Source organism: Stegastes partitus, unplaced genomic scaffold, assembly GCF_000690725.1.
Source record: "Stegastes partitus isolate 25-593 unplaced genomic scaffold, Stegastes_partitus-1.0.2 Scaffold77, whole genome shotgun sequence".
NCBI classification, from domain to species: domain Eukaryota; kingdom Metazoa; phylum Chordata; class Actinopteri; family Pomacentridae; genus Stegastes; species Stegastes partitus.
In genome coordinates, this window is record NW_007577808.1 from 691,182 (window position 1) to 712,390 (window position 21,209).

A 21,209-nucleotide genomic window follows, 5' to 3' on the forward strand; every position below is an offset into this window, starting at 1 on the left:
TGCTTTCGCTGTTAAATTTTTTCCCCTCAGAGTAGTCTGTCAGGATATGTACCGCCCAAACTTGCGACACACTCCACCAAAAATATTGCACCGTATATGAGAAATATTCTCAACTGAAGCTGTTAAATGCTGAGTCATAATATGATTGAGAGAATCACTGAAGTGAGCTCACAAGCAGGCGCTATTCCCTTCATTTGAACAGTTTTTATTTCCTGAGAGGCCAAACTGTGGGCATAATATCCACCTCACTGGGTCACAGTGGCAGCTGCCTGTAGGAGCAGCCCTGTGTGCTGCTGTCTACCAGAGGCTCAGCACTGACACACCAAATGGGCAGAGGCTAGTTAGCTAGTCAGGTGGGCGCTGCTAAGTCAGCTAACTTGCAGGAAAGCAGCATTGTACTGAGTCCAGTGAGGAAATGCTCGTAACGCCAGCCAACACCAAACGGCAAGCAACAGTTCAATGAAGTAGCGTAGCAGGTCGTTGCTTGGGTTGTTTTTAATTAGCTAGGTTTAGCTAACGCGGAAGGCATCTGCACACAGTAATCAATGGTTAGCATAACGGACCTAATAGTCTGCTCATTTTAAAAGGCATTTCTTCTTGAGTAAAGGATGTCTAAACGCCTGCGGAACACTGAGGTGTGCGCAGACTGCGGTGTTCCAGGTGAGTACATTCACACCATCCCTGCGGTGTTCAGCTGTTATTTATACACTGACGTTTGGTTCTGCAATCGCCAAAGCTGGATTAAAAAAGATTATCAGTGCTGGCACACGCTTCTTTCTTCTTCACAGCAATTTAGGCGTGCACTTTGCTGTTGTTATAATAAGTTGTTAACTCCAGAAGCAGCTGGTTTTTACAGTGTTGCTTGCTTAAAATTCCCAGACAAATGTTGTTGATATGTGTCATTTATATTGTATTTACTGCACAGTTGTTGTGTGCTGGTTTCTCTCAGCACTGGTGGCATGCAGACTTTTCTAGCAAATTTGAAATGCAATCATGCATTATGAAATGTAATCCTAGAAGTGTAGGAAAGTGCTCTGTAAGCTCCCTGTGGTGTCTGAAGTACAGTTAGGATGACTGCATCATTCATAAAAAGTCAGTGGTCTCCTGGCATGGTGTCTCTTGTTGACAGTGTATAATGAGGAATGGCTGCATGTAATAGCAGAGCTTCCCCCCACTCATTGTTATTATTTTTACAGGTTTGCTTTAAAAGAAAAAAAAAAGTTCTTGCACATCATAAATGTTTACATCTTAAACTCTTTTTTTTTTTTTGGGTTTAATTTAACCAGTAAAGGTCCTATTATATCTGAGCTTTATTAATCCAGATGATACAACTCAGTCTTACTTCCTTAATACAGTATATATATTACCTTTATATTATCAGACTAATACCAGCATCTGTAAATAGAGATCTGTTTATTCAAATAGCTTTAGAGGACAAGAAATCTGGCTTTTTCCAAGCAAATTCATCTATGAAAGCTGAAGTATTTGTTGCATTGTGTCTGAGATACTTTCAAAAGTCCCATTTGTATAGATGTGACGTGATGTTTTTCGGCAGGCACAGGAAGCAAAACAGGATGCTGAGTAAAATTGGCCTCGTACTCTCAATGCAGAAGAGATTTTTCGTCTGGGGCACCACTATGTAATGTAAATGTGATGGACTGTAAAATAAAAAAACAAAACATGAGATTCTTTTCCTTTTTTTCTCAACAACTTAAAACCAATATAAAAGTACCGTTTACTTGTTGGTGGAATCGAGAAGAGCAAAAGTATGCAAAATATTAAGGACCTTGTCTGTCATCATGTCATTCAAATTAGTTAACCCCGAGGTCCCCGCAGCAGCTGGCCTGGATTGCCCCACCATATGGCTGTTACCAGTTGTTGGGTGTGAATATTTTTAGCGTTTCAAGATGTGGTATTAAATTTAGCAGCACTTGTTGAGGAAAGGGTAAAAGAGGCATGTCAGCACTAAGGCTCAGGTCTTGTTGGAGAGTTGTTAGGAGGAAAACTGCGGACCAGGAGTCAGAATCTTGACCAGCAACCCCCTGCAGCTGTTGTTCCTGCACCTCAGCTGCTGTTAAGCCATTTACAGTCTTCAGTGTCTGTCCTGTCACGCCGCCAGCCGCTCAATCTGCTCAACAGTTCGTCGGCTGTAGGAACGCCGTATGAATTTACAGTGTTTTCAGTGTCGAGGTGTTCGCTGTCAGAAAGTCTTTGTAGAAAACAGTACGACTCTGTGACATTTATACCATGTGCTAAATAGGTCAAGGTTAAGTAAACATATTTATTTTGGTCACAGAGTATACTGTAACTTGTAAGTGCACGCTGGCTCTATTTCTAACACTCTGCGCTACCTGAATATGCAGCTTTAAAAATGCTCAGCTGTAAAAATTCTTCCTTTGTTTCTTACTGTCTTTACGATGTTATTGAAAGAGGAAGCTGCTCTATTTGGAGGTGCCTCAACCTACAACTGCAAGTTTTCACTTCCTTTTTTCACAATGCGTGGCTTCACCTAAACATGCACTCGATAAGGCCTGAAATGACTGTTATGGCTGCATGTATTGCTGCCCACTGGGTTTTCCCTTTTCTGTTTTTTTTCTCTTCTGCTTGCATTGTGTTTGTCCGCATGAGGTCTGGAAGCTTCCTCGCAGCATGTTCTGATGATAAAAAGGTTTAACAATGAAGAACTTTAACTTCCAGTGTCATATTAGTTGCGTTTGCCCAAATAATGCTTCCAGTGATTTGATCCGTTTTTTTTAGACTTAGTGGCATCAAAAAAATATGAGTCAAAAATCTGATTAAAAGACAAAACCGATGCTTTGTTAGCCTGTTTCTCAGAGGTTTCATCTGTCGTCACGCCCCCTAATTGATCCAGATATAAACATTTGAAATACAAAATGTCTCCTTTTGGACCGCTCAGTATTTTTCTAAGACAGTGGGACGCTAGATTTCAGCAAATGTTGCTCAAGCAGGAGTGAATGAATACACATTTAGTGCTCCAGTGAATGTTTCTGGCTGCAGGATGGTTTATGTGGAATTGACTTGCTGAGGTCTTTCAAATCATTTTTGGAATAGTCAAGGTCTCTGGCACGGAACAATAAACTCAATCAGACCTTGGCTAAACAGACAATACTTCTGTGTAAGATCAATTAAATTATGGATTTTATTTCTTGGGTTGGGAGACAGTAACAAAAATGAAGAGTATCACCAGCTGTAACCGGTAAGCTTCTATCTGTGGGAGTCGATTCACAGCTCTGGAAGCAGGAGATTGTTGGGTCCAGTGTGGTGCTGGGAGGAAGAAGGATGTTAAGAGCAGCACGTTGGTGGTTTTAATGATTGTAAATAATGTTTAGAAAAAGAGAAATGACTTGCATTTTTAAGTGCCTCAGGGCAAAGCAAGAGCAAATCAAATCTGCGAGAGCCGCCGGATACGATACTGTACTTTTAGCTGCTTCTTAACTTACATCTTTAATCGGTTGACGTTTATGAGATCATTCCAAGTGTCGTAGTTTTGACTTTGATTTTCCTCTTGATTCCCTCTCAGAACCTCGCTGGGCCTCGGTGAACAGAGGTGTGCTGATCTGCGATGAGTGCTGCAGCGTTCATCGAAGTCTGGGCAGACATAGCTCCCAAGTCCGCCACCTGACGCACACACCATGGCCTCCCACGCAACTGCAGGTAAATAACCCCGCACAGAAATAATGTATATTTATGCTCACTTTTGCCATGCGCCTCCAACTTTTCTGTGAAATCGTTGCCTTTGTTTGTAGTTTATAGTGGATACAGGCTGAACTGCTGCCTTGAGATTACATTGTACTTGCAGACATCTGCATTACTGCAGTTTTAAATGCAGCCGGCCTGTTTCTTCGCTCAAGATAAATGTTGACAAGAGCTGCTCATCAGATCCGTATTGATTTTGTTCAAAAATAGCTGCTCAGGAATGGAATTGTTAACAGCCGGTCAGCATTCTGCCGTCTAAATCAATTATTTTACCCAACGCTTTCTCATTTCACACAGATGGTGCAGACATTATACAGCAATGGTGCAAACTCAATATGGGAGCACTCCCTTCTGGACCCTGCGTCTGTGATGAGTGGAAAACGCAAGGCCAACCCTCAGGACAAACTCCAGTGAGTCACGATTGTTTGTCAATGATTGAGTACTTTTTGTTTGCCAGTTGAAACTTAATTGCTGAACCTCCAGTGTTGATGTGGGCCGCTTGCTCAATCACAGCCTCTCTCATTTCTGTGTTTTCACGTTGCTGCAACAGCCCAAACAAATCAGAGTTTATAAAAGCCAAATATCAAATGCTGGCATTTGTCCATCGCATGCCTTGCCGGGAGGATGACAGCTCAACAGCCAAGGATTTGAGCAAGGTGAGCAGAAACAGTGAAACATGTCTTTGCACAAAGCCTTTCTGTTATGCCTTATCTAATCACAGCAGTATGTCTTCATTTCAGCAACTTCACTCAAGTGTACGCACCGGCAACCTCGAGACTTGTTTGAGGCTGCTGTCCCTGGGAGCACAAGCAAATTTTTTTCACCCTGTAAGACTCGTTATTTAAAGCCAACAATTCCATTTTTGCGTTTACTTTTCTGCTGATGTTCGCTCACAATGGTTTGTTGTGTTAATGTCTCCCCCAGGAAAAAGGAAACACTCCTTTGCATGTAGCTGCAAAGGCAGGGCAAGTATCTCAGGCTGAGCTATTAACCGTTTATGGGGCAGATCCTGGAGCCCCAGACAGCAATGGCAAAACTCCCATTGACTATGCAAGGTAAGTCTACACGCTCATTTTTAATAAGTTGTTTGGTGCGTTTGGAAGTTTAAAATTTATTTTTTTTTTTTACATGTGTCTTTGCAGAGAAGCTGGCCAGCATGACCTGGCAGACAGACTGGTGGAAATTCAGTATGAGCTGACTGATCGACTGGCGTTTTACTTGTGTGGGAGAAAACCAGGTACGGCATGACGGTGATCTGTAAAAGTTAAGGAATATGTGTAGTAAAGTATGTGTGTGTTTTCTAGGGGTTTTAAAGGGTAGGTCCTGTTCTGTGATGAACAAGTTGTCTTACACCTGATGGTAAAGTTCAAACAGATAAAAAAAACAGAACATATTGATTTTAATTTGTCCTCTGAGTACTGCCTTTGTATCATTTTATTATGTTGTGCTGAATAGAAAGTGTTCTCATTTCCCAGAAGTATCGACAGCGATGTTGGCACTTATCCAGAACTGTCTTGTTGTTACTTTCAGATCATAAAAACGGCCAACATTTCATTGTTCCACAAATGGCTGACAGGTAAGAATGCAGAAGTTTAAATCAGCATGGTGTACACCGATCAGCCACAACATCAGCTCACTCATACTGTGTACGTCGCCCTTGTGCAGACACAACAGCTCTGACCAATCGAGGCCTGAACTTCACTGACCTCTGACGGTGATCTGTAGTATCAGACACCAAGACATTAGCAGGCTTTAGGTGCCTTGAGTTGCAAAGTGCAGCCTTTATGGAATTATTTTTCCAGCACATCCCACAGATGCTCGATTAGAGATCGGGGTAATTCGGAGGCCGAGTTGAACGGCTGGTCATGTTCCTCAAACCCTTCCTGAAGCATTTTTCCACTGTGGCATGTAGCGTTATCCTGCGGAGAGATGTCACTGACGTATGGGAATAAATGTTGGCATGAAGGAGTCACAACAATGTGTGGTGGGATGAATGCCTGGACATTATTCAGAGCATCACACTGCCTCCGCCAACTTACCCCTATCGTCATAGTGTATCCAGCTGCCATCTCTTCCTCAGATAAACGACGCACCCAGCTTCCACATAATGTGAAAGAAAACGTAATACAGAGCGGGCCGTCTTCTTGCAGTCCAGTTCAGATTATAGGTGCTTTCAGTAGTGGACAGGGGACAACATGGGCACTGTTACACCGTTCTATCACAGTTTGTACTGCAGTCTCACAGACTGGGAGCAGCCTGAAGGTCGACTGTTTTAAAGGTGCTCTGTGAGTCAGTCATTACAGTTTGGCCTTCTTCAGAGTCAATCAGATCCATACACCGGCACATTCTTTTCTGATTCCAACACTTAAAGAACTGATTGAATCTTGACAAGTTTTAACAAGATAATCAATGTTGTTCACTTCACAAGGCAGTGGTTTTAATGTTTTGGCTGATCGGTGTATGTTGGCTGAATTAACGTGTCCGACTGAAGGACTTCAACCGTACAAAGTGAGTGCTGGAAGGCAGTTATCTTGGGTTGTACTTTTGCTCCGAGGCCTGTTCTGACACGCTGTTGAGCTCGCTGTAGTATCTGCTATCTGTGTTGGAGCGCACAGACCCAGTGCAGCAGTTGACATCCCCGAGAGCTCTGTAATTACAGAAAATAATTAAAATGTTGCCTTTTAGCTCTATTTACAACCAAGACAACACAAACTCAACAACCACTGTGCCTTTTCACTTTAAATGATACGTGTGTGTGTGTGATCTCTTTTATTGCTGTCTGTTGGTGGATCAGAAACATGTAAGTACTCAGAGTAAAGTGTGCATGGTGTTGACTTACACAACAATTCATCATCATCATGTGTTTATAAGAGTCGTTTTTCTGTTTGTAGCAGTTTAGATTTATCAGAACTGGCAAAAGCAGCGAAGAAGAAACTGCAGTCTGTAAGTATTTTTGTAGTGTTTGAGATCACAGATTCTCTACTCAGGTCTTGTTTCTCTTCTTACTAAGCGGGATTTCCTCATTTTCATGCAGCTCAGTAATCATTTATTCGAGGAGCTGGCTATGGACGTATACGATGAAGTGGACAGACGAGAGACGGACGCAGGTGAAGTAGAATTAAGCAGTGAAAGCTGTTGTGTATCCAGAGAGGACACCTGCAGTGGATCATCCTCGCTCTTTAAAGCCTCCACTCGTGCTGCACTCACACCTCTGTTGTCGCTGTTTGCAGTGTGGTTGGCTACACAGAATCACAGCACCCTGGTGACGGAGACGACCGTGGTTCCTTTCCTTCCTGTGAATCCAGAGTATTCGTCGACGCGAAACCAGGCAAGTCGGCTGCACAGAACTCCCCCCGCAAACACTTTGTTACATTACTTAGAATATATCGCTGATGCAGCTTTGTTTTTGTATTTAGGGACGACAGAAGCTAGCGAGATTTAACGCACATGAATTTGCAACTCTGGTGATTGACATATTAAGCGATGCAAAGCGCAGACAACAAGGCAATTCAACAGCCAGCCCCAAAGGTCAGGATCTTCATGTTGCATTTTTCCAAAATCCTCCTAAGACTAAAGTGCAGTGCAGATATACACAGTTCCACTCTGTTTCCCTTCATTCCAGACAACGTTGAGCTCATCCTGAAGAGCGTGGCAGTCAGACATTGCAGCGACAGCCAGGACAACGACCAGCCTGACTACGATAGCGTAGCGTCCGACGAGGATACAGATCAAGAGCTTCCCTCAAGCAAAGGGGATAGGACCAAGGTAGTCTGACGTTATCGTCGTACATCAAAGACACATTCTCTTTGTTGGTGTCATTACCGCTTTGTTTTTTCGACTCCTGTCACCAACAGAGCCTGGACTCTGACCTCTCAGATGGCCCTATTACTATGCAAGAATACATGGAGGTGAAAAACGCACTCTCTATGTCGGAAGCTAAGATCCAGCAGCTCATGAAAGCCAACAACAACCTGAGTGATGAGCTGAGGCTGATGCAGAAAAAGGTATCCACCCCGCTCCACCAATAAGATCACTAACACCGGGGGCCGGACCGGGAGGGGAGGTGGGAGGAAGGGGGGGAGGGATAAGGCACAGCGGTCAGCAGATCACTTCTCCTGGCCGGTGTGGAGGCTCCGTGGCCTGGAGGCCCGGCCTGTGGGTTGTAATGAGGGCCGAGCTACCTCGATAGGCCGATTCAAGATGAGGCTGCTGTCACTCCCTGCTGGCCCGCCCGTCGTTTTGGCCAGCATGTTCAATTTCAGAGCTTGTAAACTGGAGATTTTTATATGTTGATATGTTTTTTTTGTGTTGATTTTTTTCATTTTTTTTTTTAGAAGAATAAATGCACTTTTTTTTTTAGAAGAATAAATGCACCCTCTCACCATTTCATCACGAAACGTTTAACCCTTTGTTTTGTAATTTATGAATTAGACTTGAAGCAGTCGTCTAATGTTACTAACAAGCATGTTTTAGGGAAACAGCATGATGTTACTGTGAGTGGATTTTAATCACTTCGTAATATCCATTGACTAACTGGAATTGTATGTGTGTGCCTTGCTTCATCACATATACTGTGTTTACTGCATAGAATGTTGTTTTCTGGATGATTTACACATGTTGTTTTTGGTTACGTCCTTTGTGGATTCATTGTTTTGCTTATTTACTAAGTGGTCACATTTTATAGGAGTTTCACAGAAAGCACACCTCAGCTTGGAAAACTGTTACATGAACTGCTGATTTCTAGATGTGACATGTTATGTTTGAGACAAATGTATGTAATACACTTGGACTTAGCAGTCTAAACCCAAACTATTCAGCAAGTTACAGGTTTTGATCAAACATGTTCTTATTTTGTTAGCATGAACCCCTGACAGCGAGGTTACAGTTTTGTTTTCTCATGTTTACGGTGCTTTAATTTGGATGTAGATAATTTCTCTCTCTAGTTGTTGCAGTTACTTGTGAACCTTAGTTGCACTCGAGGATATTCTTTTACTGTAGCGTACAGTGTTTTAACTTACGGTTAAACACATGATCAACAATCCACTTTCCGCCAAAGACGTGGTCGAGAAAACAAGCAGGACGCACGGCTTGTCATTACGTATTTTGTAGATTTCAGAGGCCAGATGTTTCCCATATTGTCAATCCAGTTTATTTTACATTTAAATACCAGTTCAGAACCAAATCAGCACAGTCTTCAGCTATAATTGGAATCAGAGTTTAGTAACCAAACCCCACGGCATTCCCACTGTTACTGACCAGTACACCAGATCTCTCATTTTCTACATATTGAATGCAAGTAATTGCATTTATTTAATTCTTGAATGCCTCTTTTCATAATTCTTGAGTCAGTCTGTCTGTACTGTAGCTACATCTTTGACTTGAGCTGCACCTGTGTTGCTTACCTGTGCAACAATCTTTTGCTTGCTTATCACTTGCTTTGCATTTTTCGACCAAGAAAAATCTCCGTCTAAAGCAAAATTCATGTTGTTCCTGTGATTTTAGGCGGTTCAAACGAGACCTTGTTTATTTGAGTTTGTCTCTAACTACAGCGTTTAACCACTGGATGTTGTCGTCAACTAAACTGACTCTGGAGCTGCTTCAGTAACAATGAAGGATGCTCGACTCTGTGGACTCTGCAGCAGAACAGATTATTCTTATAGAAAGTGTACTGGGTTGCATTTTCCTATAAGCACAGTCATGTTAAGCTAATATGTCTCTAAAGCTTCAGCGAGCGCTCTGTTCATAACCACGAGCTTTTCTGTAATTCATTGTCTCTGAAGCAGCTCCGGGTTTTGTATACTGGTGACAGAAAAGGATAGGCTTTTTAAATTGCATGATATGATATCCACAGAGATGTTTATTATTCCTGCCAAATTAAAACCGTGGCAGAGTTAAGTGATTTATCATGCTGACAGCGGCGGCCCATCAAAGTCCAAATATTTAGAGACACAATGGGATAAAAGCTGAAATGGTTTGCTGTAAAGAATAGATGAGAACAGGAAACGAAGCTTGCTTTGCTGAGAGCTCCTCTTAGTGTGTTGCTGACCGTCTCTTCCAGCTTCACTCTCTGCAAAGCGAGAACTCGTCTCTCAGGCGGCAGGTCACAACCAATATCTATCAGATCCCCAGCGGTACAGACTACCCTGACCCCTCCAGCCCCTCAGCCCTGAAACGCCGGCAGTCTGCGCGGGCCAGTCGGCCCATGTCTATGTATGAGACCGGCTCGGGCCTGAAGCCCTATCTCCCTAAAGGGGAAACTCCCTACCCAGAGGAGGGTCTCCCCACCCTGCAACCCTTCCCACCTCATGTAAGTAAGACCTGTTCCCTGCTCTCCTTTGCCATTTCCTCTCCACTGCCATGTTTCCTCAACTTTCCCTCATGTCTTCACCCTGTCTGCAACATTTCCCACTTCCTTTTTTTTTTATATCTTACTCATTTGCCACTGGGTATCTTTTTGCTGCATCAAACACTGAATCATCAAAAAGCACAATGTCATGTATTTAACAGTCACAACCCATTCTGGCCAGTTCAGAAACATCCACACGTTATTTGCATGTATCTGTTGTTTACGGGAGAGCTGCTTCTTTGTTAGACGGAATTTAGCTGTACGAGCAGGGAGATGCTGTTGTTGTGATAAACTCTGAAGGTTTGTACTGTGTGTTATGTTGATGAAGCATTAAAACTACCATACAAATACTCTGTGTTTTTGTAATGCATGATGAATTCACACACTCACTTTAACTTCTCAACTCTCAGTTTGATTGAGACTTTTACGGAGGTAAATTATGTTTTTCTAGTAGTTTTCTCTCTCTGAATCAGTTGCTAACCTCTTTACTTCTATATTTAACGGGACACTAATCAAAAAGAAAATGATTTAAGGTTCAGGGAATAAATGTAGGAGGATGATCTGTAGAAACAGCCGAGCTCTTTTGAGTTGCCGACTAAATACTGATGTCAGAAGTTCACCCTTCTAAAAGAGCAGAATTTTTACATCCTGAATTTAACGGTCATGGTCACAGTTTCCATCAACTCCATTCTCACCGTACAGCTTCTGATTGAGCCCCACCTGGTTGGAGGAGACATATCGGACATCGAGTCTCCCTTAAAATATATTTTTTAGCCTGTTTAAACGGTTCTTTTTTTTTTAAATTTCAGAAATCTGTGTGCTTAAAATGTGATTTAAACCCTGTCTTTAGACGGAAAGGGGCGCTTTTGTGACCACCTCTTCATCCCTCCCCTCATTTCCATCCACCCTGTCTTGGTCGAAGGACGACAGTGCTCAAAAGGTTAAGTACATCCTCGCTCGGTCCACACCTTGTGGGACTCGGCAAACCTACCTGGAGCCCGTTTCTACCTGTTCCTCCTCCCTCACCTCCCTCTGCTCTCCTGCTCCTTATCTGCCCTGCTGCATGAGCCATCCCTCCACTGGCTGCCCTCACCATCAGACACCCGCCTTCATCAGCATCATCCCCACTGCGCGGCTAAACAAGTAGAACTGTGTGGTTTTGTAAAGGCGAAACTTCTGCCGTGAACGTTGAGCAGAAAGTTGCGCTTGTGATGCAGCAGCTGCTAATTTTAATGTCTTCTTTCTGTGCAGCAGAAACCACGATGTTGAAAACATTTGGTTGTTGATGGTGTTTGACTTTATAGAACATCAACCTGTCTGTAAACACAAAGGAGGTACATTGGACACTTTGTGTATTTGCTTGTTAAATGTATATTTTAGACAGTTTTATTTGCCTCATTTTAAATACTCTCAGCATCAAGAGGCACTCCTCACCTAGTCTCTAACAAACTCTTGGCTATTTTTGCACAGTCAGCTTCGATCGGCATGCTCTGACTTCTGCAGCAACACCCAAACGCAGTGGTGATCCAGGAGTGGTTTGCAGTCTGAAGAGATTGATCATCTGAGATTTATCTCAAGACGTATGCGCTAATCACATTTCCTAAAGCGAGCCTAGTTGTGCATCTTGTGCAGCATGCAAGAAGAGGACTTTGTTTGGATTCTTGGACGTAGATCAGCGGGGTATGAAGATGCCGTACGATAGGCCCGTGCGGCATGTGTGCACTTGTTTGTCTGTGCTTCCTGTTTTTAAACGTAGCTGTGAGTGTGACGGTGAAACTGCATAAAGGTACAGTGAAGCCGATCCTGTGTGAAGATAAACTACTCCTTTCGTGTGTATGATTCAGTTTTGCTCATGAGCTCATCTGAACCATGACTTCCCATTCAGAAATAATGACCCTCTGGGGTTCTCTTTAGTTTGGAGAATGACTAAAGCGTGTGTCATGCCGTCATGATGTAATGTTTCTAGACATTTGTTGCTGATTCTGAGTGTTGGCTTTTTGTTTGACCGTTTTAACTGTCACACATGAATCCACCCTTACTTCAGGAACAGAAATACATTTCATACACAAGCTAACGTTAATTTAAAACACATTGATGATCATTTTCATTTGAATGAAAGAAGATAAGGGTTGTTTTTTTCAGCAGCTTTGTAATATGTCATCCTGATCTAAATACACAATCTGCATAATCTGTTTTTACTAATCCTGTATCGAATTCTTTAAATTGATTGTGCTCTCGCTTCACAGCTTTCCTGCCTTGTTCTGTTCAGTCAACTGCATCACTCTGACTTGTTTATATCCCACTTTGACATCGTTGCACCGTTTCATGTTGGCGGACAGGATTACATTTGCAAGATGTGTTTTTGTTGATTCATTTGACATGTAGTATTGAAATTGGGATTTCACCACAGCTGGTTCTGGTTTGTATCGTCAGTAACATGGGTTGTCTTCCCCATTATGAGGGTTTATTTTATTTTATTATTTTTATGCCGTTCCTCTTCTTTCCAGGCCTCAAAGTTAGAGAAGCAAAGCAGCATGCCAGAAAGCGACTATGACAACACATTCAATGACTCTGAAATGGACGATTCAGGGTAAGTGCATCACCCAGTAAAACGGATTACACTAACTGAAGAGTGAAGGGCAAAACAGTTTTCTGGAGTTCTTAAGAGGTTTCAAATATAGTTCAATTATTAAAAACTATAAACAGGGGTTTTGGCAGAAGGCCTGATTCCTTGTGATATTTTTTTTTCTCCCCCTGGCAGTTTCAGCAGGAGAGGGAGGCTGAGGAGCAGTGGCTGGCTGGGAGAAGGCAGCTCCATCCCTGAGCTGGATGACCTGGAGATGGAGTCAGACCCCACGCTTCCCAGCACCGAGGACGTCATCCGCAAAACCGAGCAGATCACCAAGAACATCCAAGAGCTGCTGCGAGCTGCTCAGGAGAACAAACATGACAGGTCAGCATGTGAAGAGAAACAGCTCTCTATTAGCTATGAATCTGAATGTGAGCTTTCATTTCCTCGTTTCCATGTTAAACCCTAAGTTCCTCTTACTTTTATCAGCATTCCGGTACAGTTAGTTGTGTTTATGTTCTGTCGTTTCCCCTTTTTTTTTTTTTCCCGGCTGTTTTCACTCTCCCCCCTTTTTTTTTTTTTCCCGGCTGTTTTCACTCTTCCCCTCTCATTCTGCTTCCCCTGTGTCTCCACTCTCATGATGTTGTTTCGGTGTTCCCATCCCTCACTCCTGTGAGCAGACCATGTGAGCGTGAAGGTGTGCGTCGGCTCAGGCACAGCCTGGGATGTTTCAGCACTCTGGTGCCCTGGGCTGAGAAGGCCCCCTCTCCCCTTCAGCCGCTCAGCCTCCGGTCCCCTGACCCCACCTCCTGGTACTCTGGCTTCTGTCCCTGCCTCCCAGGCACAGTTTTATTTTCCTCTCACTCACACAGTTTCTTCCTCTGTTCCGTCTCACCTGCTAACACGTCATCTCTTTTTCTGTGATGTGCGACCTCATGCATGAATGTTTTAAGTTTAAAACTTCCCTTCATTTGATGTTTTTTCTCTTCAAGCACGGACTTTGAATTCACTTTAGTTAGATAGAAAAGGTAAGTTATATCTAGGCAGCGACTTGCTGACGTAGCGGACAGAGTATTCATGTTTCTACTGTGTAGCCAGAATTTTTAAATACAAAATTGTGTGTAAAATAAAAGTGCCTTGTGGTGGTTACGATGCTACAAAATGTCTGTTAAATAGCATGTCTTTGTAGTTGATGTTAACCTGAAGTTGAAGATGACGTTGCATGGTGTGCTGTGGATACTAAATAGTACCGTACTTTGTACATTTACTTACTAGTGTGATAGCTATTGATTAATTTATAGTTCATTTAAATATATTGGAAGTTATAATTGGTATAACTGTTTTTGTAGTTGTAGTTTGTATAATTTATGATCTTGAGATCTGTGTGAGTGTGACATTAACACAGATCTCGTCTCCTCACAGCTTCATACCCTGCTCAGAAAGAATACATGTGGCTGTGACAGAAATGGCTGCCCTCTTTCCCAAGGTACGGAAATCTTGTGTTTATTTTGTGTGAAGCAAATGGATAAATCAGCTAGCTATTTATTTTTTTGAGCTGTTGCACACACAAATATCCAAGTTTCAAAATAAGCAGCGGTATTTTTTACTTCTGCCAGTTGCTGATGTATTATTTTAATTCATTTTTTGTGCCAATAAAAAAGCAATGACTTGATTATACATGCTTGTACTTTTGCATGTTAAAAACAAACTTATTCTTAAGTGTGTTATAAGGAAAGAGAGTGTGGTTGGTAAATTAGAGAACGTTTCAGCTAGATTCACACCAAGGCTAGCAGAGGTCAGTGTGGTTATAAAGGATGTGCATTAATCTGTAGAAGCACTTGAAGAGATGCTTTCCGTTGGTTTGAAGATATTTAACCTTCCCCTGCAGAAGCCTCGCTCAGAGACTGTGAGAGGCTCTCTGCGCTTGTTGACCTCCAGCGCGTGCCGGCTTCAGGGCGAGTGCCGGAAGGCGGTGCCTTCAGAGGGCGGCCCGGGACCGGACATGCAGCTGGTCACCCAGCAGGTCATCCAATGTGCTTATGACATTGCCAAGGCAGCCAAGCAGCTTGTTACCATCACCACAAAGGAGAATACCAACTAAGAGCACTTACAGGGCTGCAAAGCCTTCAGCATCTCAGTTTTGTTTTTATATCTATATTTTTAATGGGTTTTTTGTATTTGTGGTATATGCATGCGTTGTTTTTTTTAATTCATGAATAAGCATTGACAATATTTAAAGGTGACATCGGGCAAAGTGTCAAGGGAAAATCTTTACTGGAGTATATCCAGCTATTGTAGTAGCACAATTTCTCTCTAACGTCCAGCTCGCAGGCTGGAGAAATGTCTCGTTTGTGGATTACTCTTTAATAATGAGAGTAAACTCGCTCTTCGATTAAAAAAAAAATAACTCTAAGAAGTTCATAATGTCAATACCTTGTATTGAGAGAAGGAATTAAGCACAGCACAGTACAGAAAATCCAAATGATGATACAGGTTTAATACGATCAGTCCAAAGCCACACATGGATGCTGAAAAGCCATAAATGTGTCATGAAATCATTGTCACTGAATGCTATTATAAACACTTGTAGCTAAAGGAGCTTCCTCTCATTTATTGCGCTGTGTAAACATCCTCATACCGTAAAGTTTAATATTCAAAAACAAACTGACCATCGAGTTAACTTCCATGAAATGTGGGGAACTTTGTTTATGCACACTTTGTAGCCCTGCAATGCTAATGTTTGTTGCATTGAAAACACTATTTATATGGTCTGTCCCCTGTCCAAGTGTAATCCAGTCTGCACTGCACTTATTGCAGCTATTTATGTATGCCCATTTGTCAAGTCAATGAATGCAAGTAACAGTTGTTCAGGGGCCAAGTTAAATTCTTCACCAGCACCAAGATGTTGCTGCATTAAGTTCTAATGATTCGGTGTGTTTCTAACAGGCTCCACGTTGCACCGTACACTACAGTCTTGTGCGCCATTTCACTGTTGGTGATGTGAAGATATTTAGAGCTAAAAGCCACACTGTATGTATGTCCTTGTGTTTTGTGCTCTGTTCCATTGCTGCTAGTTTTGTATTTAATGTGCAACATATGGGATAGAACTCTAGACGTCTCCTGTATTATTGTGCAACCCAATCCTCATCCTCATCCAGTGTTTCAGAATTCATTTTGAAATCTGATCAAAGTAATGTCCCTCTCTGTGCTTGAATGGAGTGCAGGGATGTATGTGATGCAGCTGTTAAGCTGCACTTCAGAAAAATAATTATTTTCTAAATAAACGTAATTTATAATTATAGCCTTTTGGTCTTCCTGTTTTTCGTAACTTTTTGTTGCATTAATACAAAATGCTCCATTGATTTGCTTGCAATAGTTTTATTTTTCTTAAAAGTCTACAAATTCAGAGTAGAAAATAAAAGCTCTTTGAACAGGTCAAAAAGTGCAAAAAAAAACAAACATCAGTTTTCCTATAAACATGCAAGCAGCCAGCATTAAATAACATCAGGATGGCACGACACATGGCCTGCATAACCTACATGAATGCTTCATCTCTTCAAAGGCACTGAACAGGTTCTGATTGTTTCAGATCCTTTGTAAAACAGTAAATAACCCGTGTAGCTTTAAAAGCTACTGATTGCTGAAATTGCTCATCCTCTCCATGCTGACTGTGACATCATTCCTTCACAACACAACTCCAGCGTAAAAGATGGTGGATCAAATTCATAGTCCTTCATCTGTGCAAAAATGCATTTTAAACTTTAAAGCTAACATGTTCCTTCATCAGTCTGAATTTTTTTTTAATTCACTGGGAACATCCCAAAGTTAGTCTTGTCAAAATAAAATTCTCTTGTGTTATTGTCCCTCCGCTGTGGGTCATTAAGACGCCGCCCAGGAGATCAATAAGGAGGTTTGTACTGAGATAAAACAGCACTTGACTTGATGAGCTTTGAAATGCTGAGGTCGGTGAATTCTGTCCTCCATCTGTCACACTGGCATCATGTCAGAAAGCACATTATCATTGCCAGTATTGATATGAGGAGTAATTACCCTGACAGAATAGATGTTATGATTTACATATGAACATTGTTTTATGACCCTATTCTTTAAAGCTAATTACATAAAAGAAAAATCTACATCTCACAGTGTCGCAGAGCTTCTGTCTTGCAGGTTGCTCATGTCCAGGCTGATCGCGGTCTGCTGTGAATCTGAAAGAGACAGTTTTAAGAATATTTTAGCATTAAAGAACTATTTTGGAACGGTGAGTGAGGAAAACAATAGTCTCCATCTCTTACCTTTTCCTGGTACCCTTTCTTGGCCATCCTCTGCATTTCAAGCCTCAGCTCCTCTTCTTGGATCCGTTGGGCCTCCCTGTCCTCCTCTTCCTCCTGCTCCATCCTGCACAGCTCCTCCCACTGCTCTTGGTGTTGCTGCTCCACCTGCATTATGTCCACAAACACATTTAGGTCTGTTCTATTTTTAAAAGCATACAGTCTGATGCTGTGAGGACAAATGCAGAACAAAAAACAATGTGCTTGAAAAACACAAACCACTGCAACTTGTGCCAACCTGTGCATTTATCTCCTGCATCCGTGCTGTCCGACGGGCCTCTCCTTCCTCCTTCTCCCGACGTCTGGTCTCCCTCTCCAGCTCCAGCTCCTGGATCAGCTCTTCTCGTCTCTTCAGGGACTCCTCCTGAGCCTTGCGGTTCTTCTGCATCTTCAGCTCCAGCTGCTGCTGTCTCCCCGAAAGCACCTTTCCAAGAAACAGGCAGGATTTTTTGTTTTTTTAATTTAGTTATCAAATCTTTTTAATTTTACTCAAGGATTTAAAACAAATATACCTCATGCATGAGCCGTTCTCTGGCTTTCCTCTCCTTCTCCCACTGAGCCTCTCGTTTCTCCCACACACGTTGAGCTTCTTCTCTAAAATAGGCAGAATACACTGGTTTGTGTTTGAGGAGAAGCAGAAGTCCGTTCCTGTAGAGTATTACTGACTCTGACAGCTCACCTGTGTAGGATGTCAAACTCTGCCTCCCTCTGCCGCTCCAGCTGAAGCTGCTCTTCAATCACACGCTTCATCCAGGCAGCATCAGCAATAGCTCTTTCTCTTCGCGCCGTTTCCATTCTCCTGTCGTCCGTCTCTCCTTCAAGCAAGGCTGCCAGGATCTTCCGATCGGCCTCCTGGCGGACACACAGGAGTTCAAGCAGAAAGTCAAAATCAAAAAAAAGATGGATTACACCTGAACTAATCTGTTGCAGCATCTGCAGGTGACGTAGATTTACCAGTTCCTCCTGCACTTGCTGGGCTCTCCTCCTCAGCTGAGCTCGATACTGACGGATCAAGAAATGCCTGGTGAAACAGAAGTCCGATAAGCCCAGTATCTTACCTGAATCATGTATCACAACATTTGCGATCAGTTACCTGCATGAAGATCTTCCCTTACCCCATCTCAGACTTCTTTCGCCGTTCCTCCACCTTCTGCCTTTCGTCCTCCATCTTCTCCAGCTCCCACTGCTGGATCAGCAGAGCCTCTTGCTCCTTTTTCAGACGAGTGGCCTGACAGAGAATAAAACATGAATATACTTTAAAAACACATCTGCAAAACTAATTTTACATAGCAGAGATATTGCTGAAGTCTCGAATACCTCTTCCTCTCTCAGCTTGAGTTCTTCCATCTGCTGGCAAAGCTCCTCTGCTCTCTTACGCTCCTCTGCTTTCCTTTGCTCCTCTGCTTGCTTCATCCTCTCCAGAGCCTCTTTTCGGGTCCTCTCGTACTCATTCTCAAAGCGTTTCTTCTCCGCCTGTTCTGCCGTTTGTTTCTGCGTGTTTGACGAGATGGGTCACTTACAGTAGGTGTCAAAACTTTCTCAATTATGTAGCATGTTGAGGAGATTAACCAGACTAGATTGCAGACTTGATACTGTGTTCACAGAATGCATGAGCAGTGTTTAATTAAAAATGGGCTTGTTGCATAAATAATTGGTCATGTAAAAGGATAATGACAAGTTTAGCGGCTGGGGTCTTAGGTGTCATCACTGGCTCACAGGAGGTGACAGTACACAGCACTGGAGTGACAGGCAATTTTTTTTTTTAACCAATTTGGTTTGAATAAACTTGTATCATCATAAATGTGACAAAGTGTATATACAGGTCAGAAATAAAGTTATTAAAACACTGTAATGACCAGAAACTTGTCTGACAGCTGGAATTATTGTCGTACCTGTTTCTTCTCAGATATCTGTTCCTGCCATCGGCCAACAACATGATCTTTATGTAATGCTGACTCGACCTGCAGACAGATTAAAAGAGTGAGTTGCGACATAGCCGACACAGAGATACTGATGAACCTGACCCTGAGTGGAAGGGATACTAGAACATTTTATTCACTTGAGTCAACACTGGACTCAGGTTTACAGAAAGTCATGGAATATCTGCATCACAAGCCTTATTGGTTTCCAGATCAAATGGACTTCTGCACAAAAAGTGTCTGTTTTCTCCACTCGCTGGGCTCTTCAGACGTACGGGATCGTCACATCGTCACAAGTTTCCTGACGCCATTCATCACTTCATCAACTTTAAAGTTTCACAACTCGTCACTTTAGCATCAGTTGTTTAAACTTGCCTCTCGCAGTTCTTGGTTGTTTTTCTTCCAATGCTCCCTCAGCAGTTCCTGTGCAAGCTGGAGATAACGAATATCAGGGATTATACACTTAAATGGCAGAACACCATGATCACTACCGATAAGAAAACATGCTACTAATTTATTGCAGCTACCTTTTTCCTTCTTTCCTCTCTTGCCGTACGAAGCTCTTCAGTTTTCTCTACCAGCTGACTTGCCAAGGTGATCCTGTCAGGGACTACTTCCCGGAGCTCCGCCTCCAGCCGGTTTTGCTCCTCTTGAAGCATGGCCCTGAGCCGATTCCTGCGCTGCTCCAGGCTGGCCTTCTTTTCCTCCTTCAATCTCTGTTTATGGTAAGCTGACATACTGACAAAAACAGAAAAAAAAATGACTAGGGTTGTGTTCATCTGGCATTTTTGTCTACTTATGAAACTGATCGACAGGGAGGGAAACAGTCCTAAACCTAAAAGATTATCTATGTATTAAGGGTAGGCTTACTTTTCCACACAAATATCCACACAAACATTACACCACACATATGTATGCAGAGCTACACTGGGTTTAAGGCAGATGCACTAGTATTTTTTATATCTACACCACAAGGAACGAGCCACTATTTGTGACAAATAAAGGCTTCTTCTCACTAAACATTGAAAAAGAGGCAGTGACGTGCACATTGTTATCCTCAGTATATTGCTAGTAGAAGTTATGTATTATTTTAATAATATTTAAGATATTACTTAGTGGTAAGACAATCAACATTTCTGTCTGTGAACAGATATTTAGTTTGTGCACACTGTATGATTTTTTTTCCACTACATTTACCAGGGAGATGCAGCCTTTACTGGGGAATTTACACACATGATAGGCTGCAAAACCATGTCTTATCTTTCACACAACATGAACTTCTTATTGAAAAATTATAAACAGATTTTGTTGACACTATGGAGAGCATTTTTCCATTTAGGATATTTACTCGACCAAATCAATAGTTTCACCTCATGGGAAAAATCCACCTTTCTGTCCTAACACAGAGTCCTAGTGAGCCTGAGTTCCCTAGTTTATGGGTCACTGCCTCTTTGAAAAGGTTTGGCTTTTATCGTACACAGAATTATACACTGAATACTTACTTAGAGGGCCATCTAAGTGAGGGCAGTGAAAGAGAAACAGTATAATAATACTGCAAGCGTATGGCAGTCATACTGGTTAATAACATGAAGATGAAAAGACAAAGAAAACATGATCTAACAGAGAGCAATGCTTAGTTGTTTTGGTTGGACTGGTTTATAGTTGTTACAAAGTTCTGAGAGCTTCAGCACAAGACAACTGAACTTCTCTTTTCGCTCTTAAAGACATTTCATCTCTCATCCAAGAGATCTCAAGACTGTGTTATAATTACCTCACAAGCGGTGCTGTAAACCCCCTCAGCTTGTGTTTGAATTTTTTATCCTTAGGGTGAACCAGTTTTATCTCAGTGCTGCTGGGTCTGAAGTGCACCAGTATGTTGTGTTTGGAAAAAAACTCTTCTATGTTTGTTAGACACACCAGCTCCATAGAGAATGGCCTCCTGTTCTTCTATTCTTTTCTGTTTAATGTTCTGTTTTTTTCCCAGCTCTCGTTGCTGACTTCATAAAGGCCCAGTTGGGATAGTTGTAGGTTTCAAGTGCTTTCTTTTGTGTGTGGTCCTTTTCTTTATCCTCTGTGTTGGCAGGGACATTCTCAGCCTGATGCTGTAATGCTCTGATATCTAGGGCTGTTGCGATGAGTCACCACAATCCATGACGTCAACGCTCAAAATGTGTTGACATCAATATTTTTTAATCAATGCATGATTTTTCCCACTTCATTTCATTACAAGGAATATTTTTCTTAAGTATCACTGGGTGATTATTTTGTCAAGACACCAGCTGTTTTTGGCTTCAGTCACTGGTCAAGTTTTCACAAATGGCGGCAGC

The 21,209-nt window shown here is 42.3% G+C and overlaps 2 protein-coding genes across 10 annotated transcripts in view; one reads left to right on the top strand and one right to left on the bottom strand.

The window, feature by feature from the left end:
- The first annotated feature begins 265 nt into the window (after nt 1–265).
- On the top strand, nt 266–15,933 carry git2a (G protein-coupled receptor kinase interacting ArfGAP 2a). Of its 8 annotated transcripts, none has more exons than XM_008276589.1 (21): nt 266–660; nt 3,542–3,675; nt 4,015–4,127; nt 4,268–4,373; nt 4,458–4,544; nt 4,642–4,772; nt 4,860–4,954; nt 5,248–5,293; nt 6,609–6,660; nt 6,752–6,824; nt 6,948–7,045; nt 7,134–7,245; nt 7,340–7,482; nt 7,572–7,721; nt 9,776–10,024; nt 10,914–11,003; nt 12,571–12,653; nt 12,825–13,016; nt 13,313–13,444; nt 14,055–14,118; nt 14,521–15,933. In XM_008276589.1, the coding sequence occupies exons 1-21, from the start codon at nt 609–611 to the stop codon at nt 14,731–14,733; spliced, it is 2,415 nt and encodes an 804-aa protein (XP_008274811.1). In that variant the 5' UTR covers nt 266–608; the 3' UTR covers nt 14,734–15,933. The 8 variants fall into 8 exon arrangements, with proteins under 8 accessions (XP_008274811.1, XP_008274812.1, XP_008274813.1 ...); XM_008276590.1 differs by having other exon boundaries at nt 6,612–6,660; XM_008276591.1 differs by lacking the exon at nt 10,914–11,003.
- tchp (trichoplein, keratin filament binding) overlaps nt 15,109–21,209 on the bottom strand; it is a 7,752-nt gene continuing 1,651 nt past the window's right edge. For both annotated transcript variants that reach the window (XM_008276587.1, XM_008276588.1), the window contains exons 3-13: nt 19,410–19,620; nt 19,258–19,314; nt 18,856–18,924; nt 18,281–18,454; nt 18,079–18,191; nt 17,918–17,984; nt 17,643–17,815; nt 17,476–17,557; nt 17,202–17,387; nt 16,928–17,071; nt 15,109–16,840 (exon numbers count right to left, since the gene is read on the bottom strand). In XM_008276587.1, coding sequence (XP_008274809.1) covers nt 16,808–16,840; nt 16,928–17,071; nt 17,202–17,387; nt 17,476–17,557; nt 17,643–17,815; nt 17,918–17,984; nt 18,079–18,191; nt 18,281–18,454; nt 18,856–18,924; nt 19,258–19,314; nt 19,410–19,620 — 1,309 coding nt within the window. In that variant the 3' untranslated portion in view covers nt 15,109–16,807. The remainder of the gene's footprint in view (nt 16,841–16,927; nt 17,072–17,201; nt 17,388–17,475; nt 17,558–17,642; nt 17,816–17,917; nt 17,985–18,078; nt 18,192–18,280; nt 18,455–18,855; nt 18,925–19,257; nt 19,315–19,409; nt 19,621–21,209) is intronic.